The 11,798-nt window shown below is 53.4% G+C and overlaps 2 protein-coding genes across 2 annotated transcripts; both read left to right on the top strand.

Annotated features, from left to right (window-relative positions):
- Positions 1-1,009: 1,009 nt before the first annotated feature.
- VOLCADRAFT_120936 (uncharacterized protein) lies at positions 1,010-10,140 on the top strand (the record flags this gene model as incomplete). The annotated part of the gene is made up of 15 exons (XM_002951047.1): positions 1,010-1,103; positions 1,511-2,122; positions 2,782-3,132; positions 3,477-3,586; positions 4,034-4,116; positions 4,669-4,732; positions 5,065-5,304; positions 5,587-5,649; positions 5,993-6,110; positions 7,024-7,175; positions 7,496-7,609; positions 8,357-8,588; positions 8,901-8,972; positions 9,347-9,482; positions 9,687-10,140. The coding sequence occupies 15 exons, from the start codon at positions 1,010-1,012 to the stop codon at positions 10,138-10,140; spliced, it is 2,895 nt and encodes a 964-aa protein (XP_002951093.1).
- A 635-nt stretch (positions 10,141-10,775) lies between these two features.
- On the top strand, positions 10,776-11,424 carry VOLCADRAFT_81322 (uncharacterized protein; the record flags this gene model as incomplete). Its single annotated transcript, XM_002951046.1, has 1 exon — positions 10,776-11,424. A coding segment is annotated over one exon (300 nt), but the record flags the coding sequence as incomplete, so codon positions are not given.
- Positions 11,425-11,798: the final 374 nt, after the last annotated feature.

Genomic DNA, 11,798 nt, shown 5'->3' with positions numbered 1-11,798 from the left:
AAAAAATGGTTGCGTTGACGTTTTTTGGTAATGATGATCGCCTTCGTAATTTTATATGTAAGTGTGTATGTCTGTTTTTGTGTGTGTATGTGTCTGTTTTTTCTTGTGTGTGTGTGCGTGTGCATGTGCGTGTGCGTGTGTGTGTTTTACACCTCCTGGAGTTGCGCGTGACTCACCGAAGGCGTAATGTCCCCATATTTACGAGCCGAGCGCGGCCCAAGAGCCAGTCCAGGGCTGTCCAAAATGGATAAAACAACGCAACAATAGAGATCTAAAAAATATCATTATCCTTTATCCGTGTACAGCTTCGTTTCCGTTCCATAGGAGGCGCCATACAACATGCTGGTCGTACACTAGCCGCACGAGTCCGCACCGCATACCGGATGTTGCACTGCTTCAAGACGCTGTGCTTCTTCTAACTTCTTCTACATTGTCCTCGTAGGGCGCCATGGCGCCAGGAGCTATCCATCCTGCCGTGGCAACCGCACCCGCCTCAACTGACATCGACAGCAAAGGCGCCGCCGTCGCCACTGCCGCCACCGTAGTCACCGCCGCCGCGGCATCGTACACTCCGCCTCCTCCTCCTCCGCCGCCGCGGCCGCCTATGCCGCCTCCCATTCATACAGCCGTGGTTACCAATCTCGCCACACATCTGCTCGAAGAGGGTGCACCCTGCCGCGACCTCCTGCTATGCTCCAACTTGGTTTATGGCGGTACGACAGGCTCACTCGTGCTGGCGGTGGAGGCGCCACCTGCGGCGGCCGCCGCCGCCGGCGCTGCTGCTGCTACATTCCCACCCAGCAGCCACAACACCGTGTCAGCGCTGCTGGCGCCTGGCAGCGGCGGAGGCGCGGCCGCCGCTCCCAGCGCAAGCGCACCGGCGGAGGCGGGGCGCATGCTGGCTAATCCGCTTCAAGCGGCGGCCAATTTGGCGGCGGTAGGCGGCCTATCGGCCCGGTCAGCACAGTCAAGGCAGTTGGGGATGTTGCATTCACAGCGGCAATTTGGAATGTACGTCGTTTGCCCTCAAGTTCTGCCCACGGGGATGCTGTCGGCGATTGCTCAGGAGCTCAAACAGCTCTTGGGAGTGAGTTGTGCACCCGGTGGGGAGCCGACATGTGCGGTACATACATACATACATACATACATACATACATACATACATACATACATACATACATACATACATACATACATACATACATACATACATACATACATACATACATACATACATACATACATACATACATACATACATACATACATACATACATACATACATACATACATACATACATACATACATACATACATACATACATACATACATACATACATACATACAAACAAACAAACAAACAAACAACGACACCTCGTGTTGGTCTCCATCTCTTCCCCTTAACTCCGTAATCCAGGCAGTTGATGACGAGTAGCTGAGAACGCGCGTTAGTTGACGGGTCGTTGCTTTTTCCATCCGCCCGGTTGGTGCCGGTTGGTGTTGATGCAGCTGTCCCATTGGCTTTTGCGCCACATGATGCCCCGCTGTCCTTCATTTTTCATTTTCATTTTTCATTTTCATTTTCATTTTTCATTTTCATGTTAATCTCGATCGCCTACATCCAGATGGCGCTGGTTACGAGTCGCGACGGCGCCTTGTCGCTACTCAGCGGCGGTCGTTGTGGCTGGGAGCTATACACCATGCAGGAGCAGATGATGGGGATAAGCCCCAGCACCCCCCTCGCTGTCGCCGCCTCAGCCGCAACCGGCAGCGGTGGCAGCATATCCATGGCGCTGGCGGCTGCTTTTGCCGCTGCTAGTGTTGCGCCGGCATCTCATCAGGCTCTGCAAATGTCGCCGCCGTCGCCAGGGCCAGCGGTGGTGCCTCTGCCACCGTCGGCCTGGCTTCCCGCGCCCCCCTCTCCTAGAGCGGCTGCTGCTGCGGCTGCGGCGGCAGCGGCTGCGGCGGCTTCAGGAGCTGGCAGTGGAGGTGGCGGCGGTGTTGGGGGTGGGGGTGGGGATGCTGGTGGCACTATTGGCGGCGGTGGTGGCGGCAATAAGGCGCTAAGAGGGGCGCAGAAGGGGTTGGCGGCGGCCGCAGCTGTCCTCCTCAACCGAAAAGGTGAGGTGGCGGGGTGGGGGCATATGGCCCATATGCTATGGGGTACAGGATGTTGGGCCCAAACTCCTAAAGCCAAACTGCCAACTAAAGTCTGACTCCCGCACGGGTCGATGCAGAGGAAGTGGAAGTTGGAGTGAGATGGGAATGGGGATGAGGTGGGCGGCACCCCTCATCCTTATCCTCATCTCCCCCATGCTCTCCACAGCTCCTCACCGGCCCTGACATCAATGAAAGGTTCCCCCGCGTGGCGACATATTCTCCAATCTCTTACGTTTTGCAGACAGTTTCAAAGTGCTGTTACCCTAGAAAAGGCAACCCCTGGTCCCCAGGAAAGCCTTATGTCTTTTTGTGCCTACCAGAGTTTCCCCAAACGGACCGCCTAGGGTTTCTTATCCACAAAGAAAATTTTTCCGGAATATAAATCCGGAGTATTCTGTTAAGTGTTCCGTAAAATTAATTATCATACCTGAATACCTGTATTTCCGAACATTCCGGCATAATCGTGAAGAGTTCTGAGTATTCCCCAGGAAACCCAAAATGATCCAAACTCGAAATATTCCTGAAAATTCCCAATCAATCCCGACCATTCCTCATTATTTCCGAATACTCCCGACATGTTAAACGGTGTGACTCATTCGCCATTCGCACAAGCCTCACAGGTCTCATGGGTCGGCCACCGCACCCAGCAGTCTTCTCCTCAGCTGCCGCCCCCTTCTCTTGTAACGACGGGATGCCGTCGCCGTACGTTGGCGTCAGGGGCGGCAAGGCGGGCGGCGGGCCGGTGGGTGGCGGCGTCAGCAGTGGAGAGGGAGAACGGACAGGGGGATTCCGCTCTGCAGGCTTTACGCGGATGCTGTCATCTCATCTGCACATGTTGGCGGCGGCGAGAGCGACCCACGGGTCAGTTAGCCGGAGTGTTCTAGAACGGCACAAGACAGATCTCCCAGGGGATGCTTCTGGGGGTAACAGTACGGCGACAACAGCTGGCGGGCTGCTGTCTGATGCTACAGGTGGGCGAGGGGGGTGAAGGAAGGAGGGGGGTGGGGATGGGGAAAAGGTCAACCGCGAGGGGAAATGGGCCCTGACCTGCTGAAAGAGTTTGTCAGCGGTCCGTTGCCGTGTCCAAAACGTTGAGCATTTTGAGCAAAACTACAAAGAAAATGATGTATGTGTACGCAGGAGCCTGTTGGGAAGTATGCAACATTTAACCTTTAATAATCGTCTGGATATACTGTTCATGGTTGCAAGACCGTGTGCTTGTATTTACATCAGCGTGCTTAAATTGTATTTTCAACTCTACAACTCCATCACTCTGTTTGGGTTTGTCGTACGTCCGTATCTATATGCCGCACAGGTACGGGACAGCCGGACATCGAGGGCAATACCAGCTCCTTACACTGGCTTCTGGCAAGCTCTCCAGAGGTGATGTTGGAGCTGGCCGCGTCAGGGCCCTCCGCGCTGGAGGTATGTGTATTTTGCAGTTTTTGATTTTTTACTTTGTAATAACCCTAAGGTGTACGACATGTCCAGTGTACGATGTGGCACGGCATTTACCAGCGGTATTTTTTCCATCAAGTCTCCTCTGTGCGGTGCACCGCTGCCGTGGACTCTCCGTCCTCCCTGATCGCCACCTTCAATGCATCCTCCCCTCACCTCTTCCCTCTTTTTTTACCCCTAGTAACCCCGTTTATATACATCATCTGTTCGCGTCCTGTCGGTGCCCCCAGGCGGGTGGGTATCGCCAAATCTGATGGCCTCTTGTGTCCTCTTCCTGCACCCTCCGAACCCTGTGCCCATTTCCAGCGAGACTCATCCACGTGCGCGTTCGGGTTACGCCCCCTCTCCCCGTCCTCCCTTCCCCCCTTCCTCTCCCTTTTTCCCCCTCCTCCCTGAAATGCCCTGCATGTCCAGGTGATGGTGTCCTCCATGCGAAGCGGCATCACAGCGGCCCTCACAAGTGCCGTAGCCCCGGAAGGCGGTGGTGACGAAGCAAGGTGTGCTTGCGTAGCGTAGTACCGCATACGTTTCCTAATGAGGCTACGTCACACCACACGGCGGATGATGACATCAAATATTATATATATGTCGTATATATATCATATATATACGACATATATATATGTGTCAAACGTGGCTACAACAAGCAGACAGAAAGAGTGGCTGTTGCATACGCTCCCTGTGCTTTCCGTTTTACCTCTTACCCGACTCTTAGTCTTAGGGTTTCATGTAATTTAATACAAGTTACAAGTTACAAATTCCGCTTAAGGACTTGCGGGGGGTTGTCTGTAAAAGCCCGGGGGGGGGCCCTCAAGGACAGTAAATCATTTTTAGTGCGGATACGTGGTGGACCATCATCGTCCTCCCTCATCCGCTGGGAGCACGAAGCGCCTTAGAGCGACGTGCCGGGTGATGCTTTGGAGTGAAGGAGGCGGCCAGTGCACCGCTCGGTGTCCGCAGTGCATTTTGATTATTGCATTTATTTCATGTTGGTGTTGGTCTTCTCGTACGTACACCATCGTAGCTTTTCCCTCTTCTGCACCACACAGGGCGGCGTTATCACAGGAGCTTGCCGCCCTGCGATTGTACGACGTCATAGGCCGGGGCGGCCAGGTATGTGTGTGCCGCATGTAAACGGCACAGCAGCGCACACAGGCGTGCGCGTTTGTGTTTGTGTTTGCGTATATGGATACGTGTAAATAGCGAGGCAAGGTCAATGTATATAGCTAGATATGTGTGTGCGTGTTACACCTTGCGAGGACACGTAAAAACTAAGTTGGAGTTTCGCTGTTCGACGCTGATGAGGCACACACAGAGTTACATGCGAGAATGCGCATTTACGCTGCAGCTCTACGCTTTTAAACGCTTGCGGCATGCAATAATTCCTAATATAATAGTTGCCGTGCTACACCAACGCTTGCGCATTCACTGACATTGCCGAGCAGGGAGTCGTATTCTACGGCACCCTACACGGCCTTGAAACAGCAGTCAAGGTAATTGTGCACCGGGGGAAAGGGGAGCCGCTGGCGCATGATGGAGGTGACCTGTGGGCAGCTGCTGAGGCGACGAGGGACGGCGCTGGCGGCGCTGCTGGTGGCGCTGCTGGCGGCGGAGCTGGCGGCGGAGCTGCGGTCGAAGATGTGCCCGAAGGAGGCGGTCAGGGCGACCTGTCAAGGATACGGAAAGTGCGTATGTGCGTGGTTGTTACAGTGCGCTCCAGACTCAGTGCGTATGTGTTGTGCTGCGCGCACTGAGTGTTGTGTTGCACGCGGGAGAAAGCACGATGAGATGAGGGTTTCCTGCTTCTAATATCGGAAGGTGTTAACGCTGTTGGGAGTTTTGTCGAATGACGGGGTTGGTTCCTCTTTTGATAAGGTCGTATGTCGTACAGACGCTTGCCGTACAGACGTCGTAATCCTAGTGCTGACACCTAATGCCGTACTGTGTCGTCTCGAAACCACGTACAGGCCAAGCGCGGCGCTCTGGAGCTGGTGGTGACGGGTGCGTTGTCGCATCCGAATATCGTACAGGTGTGCCGTACAGCAACGCCTGTCGTACCGTATGGCAACACGGCGTTTTTGGAGGGTCCGGTTGCCTTGGGCGTATGTGTAACAGATAGAATAAGCTACAAAAAAATAGGTTGAGTATGCTAAACGTTGTTGCTGTTATTATCTTGCACTTCCTATCCTTTCTATAACCGCACTCCCTTCGCATTCCATGTTTATATGGAACGCGGCTGAGTTTATAAAGGATAATGGTAACGCATCATGTAGCACATCATCAAGGAATATTGCTGACGCATCATTATCGTGTGAATTAAGACCTTCTATTGTCTCATCTCCCCCACTGCCACGATCTCTCCTATATCCGCAGGTGCTTGCTTCATTCTCCGACGTTATTATGGTTCGCTGCACTTACCGCTCGGAGCCCAGTCCCAGGCTGCGGCTGGTGGCTAAAGACGATCCCATTTTATCATCTTGGGAGTCACCCGGTAGGGGCTCGAACCCTGGTGGGAACTGGAAGGGTTGTGCAGCCGTATCAGTTATTCAATTTCTTTCATGACCTTTTTGATGTTCATGTCTCCGGCGTGTGTTCAGCACACATATTTATGTTAGGCACTACTGGTAAAGCACGCACCAATGCCCCGGGAAGATCCGGGATCGAGACCTGTCAGGGTCGATAATCCTTCCGATGGTGGGAGGTAAAGTGCCCCTAGTCGATGGACGGTGGTGACCCGGGATGAAGTTGATTTGCGAGCTGACCAGGAATGGAGTTGAGTCGCCGTCGATCCGGTAGATTCCGTTGGATGTCGGTGGATGTTGGTGCGGAAGCTGAGCGATCCACTGGGAAGTTGAATAGGTTGACTGGATGAGGGTGCCCCGAAATACCGGGGAAGGCGGGGTTTCGCCGGGTAGCGGCCACGGGTGAAGATATGGCTCCCTGTCCCACACATCATACACATCGAGTGGACAAGGCGCTAATGTGTTTTGTCCAGTGCTTGTATAACTGCCCAACCATGAAACTGGCCAAAACATTGTTCACAACAGACTGCGACGCGCTCGTAGAAACCAAAGCTACATCTCGCGCACATGCTGTCCCAGCTTGCCCCCTTCCTTCTTCCTCCCAACCTTAGCTGCCTGGAAGGCGCCTTCCGGGGGGCCGGCCGTAGCTGGGGCAAGCCTTGAGTGCATTTCCTTTTAAAACTTCTACATATTTCCTTGCACATTTGCACGTCCCTCCACGCTATATTTATTAGTTTGATATCTCTTCTTTGATATTTACTTCGTATTGATTTTTGCATTTTTGCACGTTGTTTTCTTGCGCGATCTTTTTCACGACACTGGCTTCTGGGCTCATTCCATTTGCCGGCCCTCTTTCCCGCCCCTCCTCCCTTCTTTCCTCAGGCCCTCTCAACACCGTCGTGTGCCTGGAGTACTGCGACGCGGGAACCCTGCTGGACGCCGCACAAGCAGGCGCCTTCAGGCCGCGAGGGAGCTCCGTACTCTCCGGTGCCGTACGGCCATCACTTGTACCGCTTTACACTAGCCTTCTGGAGGTGAGAGTATATTTGTGACATAGCATAACTCATGAGCTGCTGGAGCAAGGGTAAAATGATGAAAATCATTAATGTAATTCGTTGGATAGCCAGCTTTGTCACGCTTGACATGCCTGCTGCGTACCGTACACACAAATCTATGCGTATCTTGCAGCGGCTGGGCAGTGCCGGTGTTACATTATCATCTGCTCTCATCATACATTTTGGGATTTATCTGCTGTCCTCTGCCCAATTTTCTAATCCCCAATTTATCTCCATGACGAACTAACCCAATACTTTTCCCCTCTTCTTTCTCACTGCTCCCACGCTGCTGCCTATAGGTGGCTCTGGCCTTGCGCTACCTGCATTCCAGGCGGCTGGTCCATTGCGACTTGAAGCCGGGGAATGTGTTGCTCAAGAGCTCGCCGAGGGACCCGCGGGGCTGGACATGCAAGGTGGGTAGCGGTAGATGGCGGGGAGGGGGTTCGGGAAAGGAGCGGCTGTTGCAGCGGAGGGAATTTTACCGTAGGGAATTGGATGTCTTCCTTGGTACTCATGTGTGTGTGTATGTGTGTGTGTGTGTTACATGGTTGTTGGGGGGTGCGTGACCCCATACCTGTAAAACTACCCATGCGAGCCGAAGGCCCAAGGGCAATATCTGTACGCCTTAAACCCACGGAGAAATGGTACTCGTGTGTGGTACGAAATTATACGTCTGTAACTAGGAAACCTTGCTTTTGCAAAACAAATTAAAAAACTCCGCTACATGTATTGGAGCTCTAGAGTATGATGTTGTTACAGGGTGGTATAGCTTCACCAGCGGCCCCCTTTCCCTTGGGGGCGGTTCCCTGGTCTCCCCTGTGAGAGGGGCACCCTAATCCATTCACCCCACCCGACTTCAGAATGTATTCGTTGGGTTTAGCAACTCACCACCAGCATCCAACCAAATCTAGCGGATCAACGGTGCCACAACTTGATTCCTGGTCAGCTCGCAAGTTGATATGATCACGTCCTACACCGTCCACAAGTTGGGGGGCCACCTCCCAATTCAACACCTCGGCAGGCGGATTTGAACCCGGAACCTCCGGGAGCAGAAGTCAGGCCTTAACTTCCGCCAGCCACCTGCCAAGTATATATATATATGCCGTACCACCGTTACAGTACTGCACCTATGTTTGTATGCCTGGGTTGTGCACATGCAGCTCAGCGACTTCGGCTGTGTACGGCTGATGACGGAGCTTCCCGTCACGCCAGAAGACCTGCAGCGGCCCTTCCCGCACACCCGACGAGCCCCGGCGGCACTAGGACACCACCAGCCGCAGCAGACGTCTTCGCCATCCGGACAAAACCAGAATCAACATGAGCATCAACACCAACCGGGGGTTTCACAGCCGCCAGCGACTGTGGTCGGGTTCCGAGTAGCTCAGCCACTGGGTGAGTTTCGGAGGAGGCGAGCATAGGTGCTGCTGGGGCACTGCTAGGAGATGAAACTGGTTGGAGCCAGCGGGGTTAGGGGCTAGGGGGTACAGGGCGGATGCAGGGGTTTGGTGTCTTTTGCGCTTGGAGCTATGTGTTGGGTGTATTTGAGGGTTATGGGTTTCGGGGCTGGGCTTTCCTTCAGGCGGTCTTTCCTTCCTGCTGAGGGGAGAGATATCTTTTAGGGTTTTAGGGTATTTTATATCAGATATAAGAAATATAATAAAAATGGAATTTGCTGCACCGACGGTTGCAACGTTGGCGATGCAGGTACGATTGCGTACATGGCGCCTGAGTCCTTCATTCGAGGACACATCTTGGGAGCAAGTATTGACATATACGGTGAGGGCTGAGGGCGGGGGTGGGGGTGGGGGTGGGGGTGGGGGTGGGGGTGCATAGTGAGCGAGCTGCGGAACTGCAGGAAATCAAACTCCACTGAGACCTCATCGCTATTGATCCTCTCGCCACCAATGCTTATTACCAGGTAGCAGTTCTGACTCGCTCAAGTATAAGACCAACATAATCAGCAGCTCGTTTGTGGTTCTTGGGGTACGACTTGGGGTTTTTTTCCCGTCGGTGGCCCATTTGCAGAGGTTGGGCATTCCCTCTCTTTTCTCTCTTTCTGTTTTTATTTCCCGTTCTACCTCTCCACCTTAACTTCCCAACCTTGCCCTGCCCCGCAACCCATCTGGCTGATGCATTGCCTGCGTGTGCAGCTTTCGGTATTCTCATGTACGAGCTGCTGATGTGTCGGGCGCCGTACACGGGTATCGACGCCCAGGCGCTGGCCCGTCTGGTCCTTCGCCAGCATCTGCGACCCGACTTCCACCCACTAGCCCCTCCAGAGTATTGGTAAGTGCAGTACCGAAACATTGTCGTACAATGGTTTGTGCATGTGTGTCTGTATCTGCGTACCTATGTACGTGTCCTTAGCTCTTGAGCTGTACTCCTTGTTTAGCTCACGCTAACCCGCATGTGCTGGTGCTGGTGCTGTACATGTGTCGTACGCTCGCATGCATCGGCCTTTTTCACGTGCGTGTTTTGATGCACACACAGCCACTTGGCCTCAAGGTGCTGGTCGAGTCACGCGTCGCGTCGACCGACTGCCGTTCAGCTGGTCAGCGAAATCGAGGCGCTTCTTGGGGATGCACAGCTTAAGGAGAGCCGCAAAGCATTGCAGTCAACTGCTGTTAATGTTGCTCCTACGACTGCAGCTGCAGCAGCGACGGCGGCGGCGCCGGTCGCCAGGGAGCGCCCGCCGCCCTCTCCCATCGTTCGGCAGCTTCAGCAGCAACTGGCGGCGGCGCCGCCGCCGCCACAGCCGCCGCAGGAGCCACACGCGCGGATTACGAAGTTCAATGATACCCCACTGGCCGCAGCTGTTCCTGCGGTGGCATTGGAGACAGAGCAGTTGCTGCTGTCGTCATTGAGGGCATCGCCATCGACGTTGCAACCGCAGCAGGAGCAGGAACCACTGCCACAGCTATCACAGCAACAAGACCAGGGGTAGATATAGTGTTACGAAGCTTATCAGGGCAGTGTTAGATTAGCACATGATGGGATAAAGGCCAGAATCCTCAGCCACTTCAGAGTTGAACGCAGAGGAAACCATTAGCAGTAGCTGTAGCAGCAGCAGTAGTAGCAGCAGCAGCTGTAGTGGTAGCAGATTTCACAAGCGAGGCGGTACATGTTGTAAGGCGTGTGTTCCTTGTGCGGTTCACGGCCTTCGGTACTTGTCTGGAATGTACGAGCCCATTCGTCCCTAAGTCTCTTCACCCCAGGAGCGAGCTCCCCTCCCTGCCCCTGCCTTTTCATGCTGGAAAGGGAAGGGGATAGGGCGGGAAGGAGGGTGGGAGGGAGGGCGGGAAGGAGGGCGGACAAAAAGAAGTTTTTAATGGCTGCATGATCCCAAGTTGAGGCGAATCGGACCGGTTACTTGGTGCTGCTGGCGAGATGGGAGATGGGTGGCTCTAGCGGTGATATTGTAATGTTGTGATTATAATAATATCTTTTGTGCTAATGATGGCTCTGATGGAACATATGTGGCTGTCGACGACTTTAATGAGGATGGGAATTGATGAATGAATGCTGATTTATGAATGCATGTTTTGATTAAAGCAGAATGGAACGGAAGAACAGTTGGAGATGAGGCAGTCGTCAGATGGGCGTGTATACATACAGGCATACATACCAGATCTTCTCGTAGCACAGACGGGAGAGAAGTGTGTGCATGTGTGCTGCATGGTGTCGATGATGTACGTATATGGATCCATCTGCATGGTGTCGATGATGTACGTATATGGATCCATCTGCATGGTGTCGATGATGTACGTATATGGATCCATCTGCATGGTGTCGATGATGTACGTATATGGATCCATCTGCATGGTGTCGATGATGTACGTATATGGAATTGTATAGCGAGGGAAGAACGAGCGGTGGAGTAGCGCGGACAGGCAGTGGCTGATCTTTGCTTTGTCCAAACGCTCCGTTTCTGTCTTTGTGATGCTTTTATGGATACTTTTGCTGAATTGAACGATCTACAAGTAATAAGGTTGCCCATGTGCCTATCTATCACCTCGCTATGTACGACGGTTTCAAATAATAAAAAGGGTTCGATGGTGCGAAATCGGGTAGTGCTTAGCAGGGCCATGTACTGAGCCTGGACTTTTGCGCACCCTCTTTCGGAAAATGCACGTGTGTTGTGCGTTTTCCTGAAACAGGTGTCCATGCGTGTGCGTGTTTATGTGCGAATGTGTGCGTTTGTTTGTTTGTATGTAAGTATGCCACACTGAGATCCATACCTGCCAAGGCCTGGGGCGGCGTGATGCTGGCCCCGGCTGACCGCCCTTCATACAGACAGCAGAGGGCGGGTGCGGCGCGCGCGCGCGCATGCATCCGAACCTCTATTTTGAGTTGCCAGCTGTGGACACTACGCAGTTAACCGTGTAAGTGGTTTTTGCTTAGGTACGAACATTTTGTCGTCCTTGACCGACGCATCGCTCGTATATATGTACGAGTATCTCAAGCCTTGGGATGCGTTCGTCGGGGTCCATTAGTACATCCACTTGCAGGACGCTGCGTGTTTTCTGCGAATAATTACAGCGGGGCATTACAGCGGCGCATTACTCCACGCTGGTTATATATATATTTTCCATGTTGTGGTGG

Source organism: Volvox carteri (genome assembly GCF_000143455.1).
Source record: "Volvox carteri f. nagariensis unplaced genomic scaffold VOLCAscaffold_21, whole genome shotgun sequence".
NCBI lineage: Eukaryota > Viridiplantae > Chlorophyta > Chlorophyceae > Chlamydomonadales > Volvocaceae > Volvox > Volvox carteri.
The sequence above is the reverse complement of the archived record's forward strand: the minus strand, read 5'-3'. Positions and strand labels throughout refer to the sequence as shown.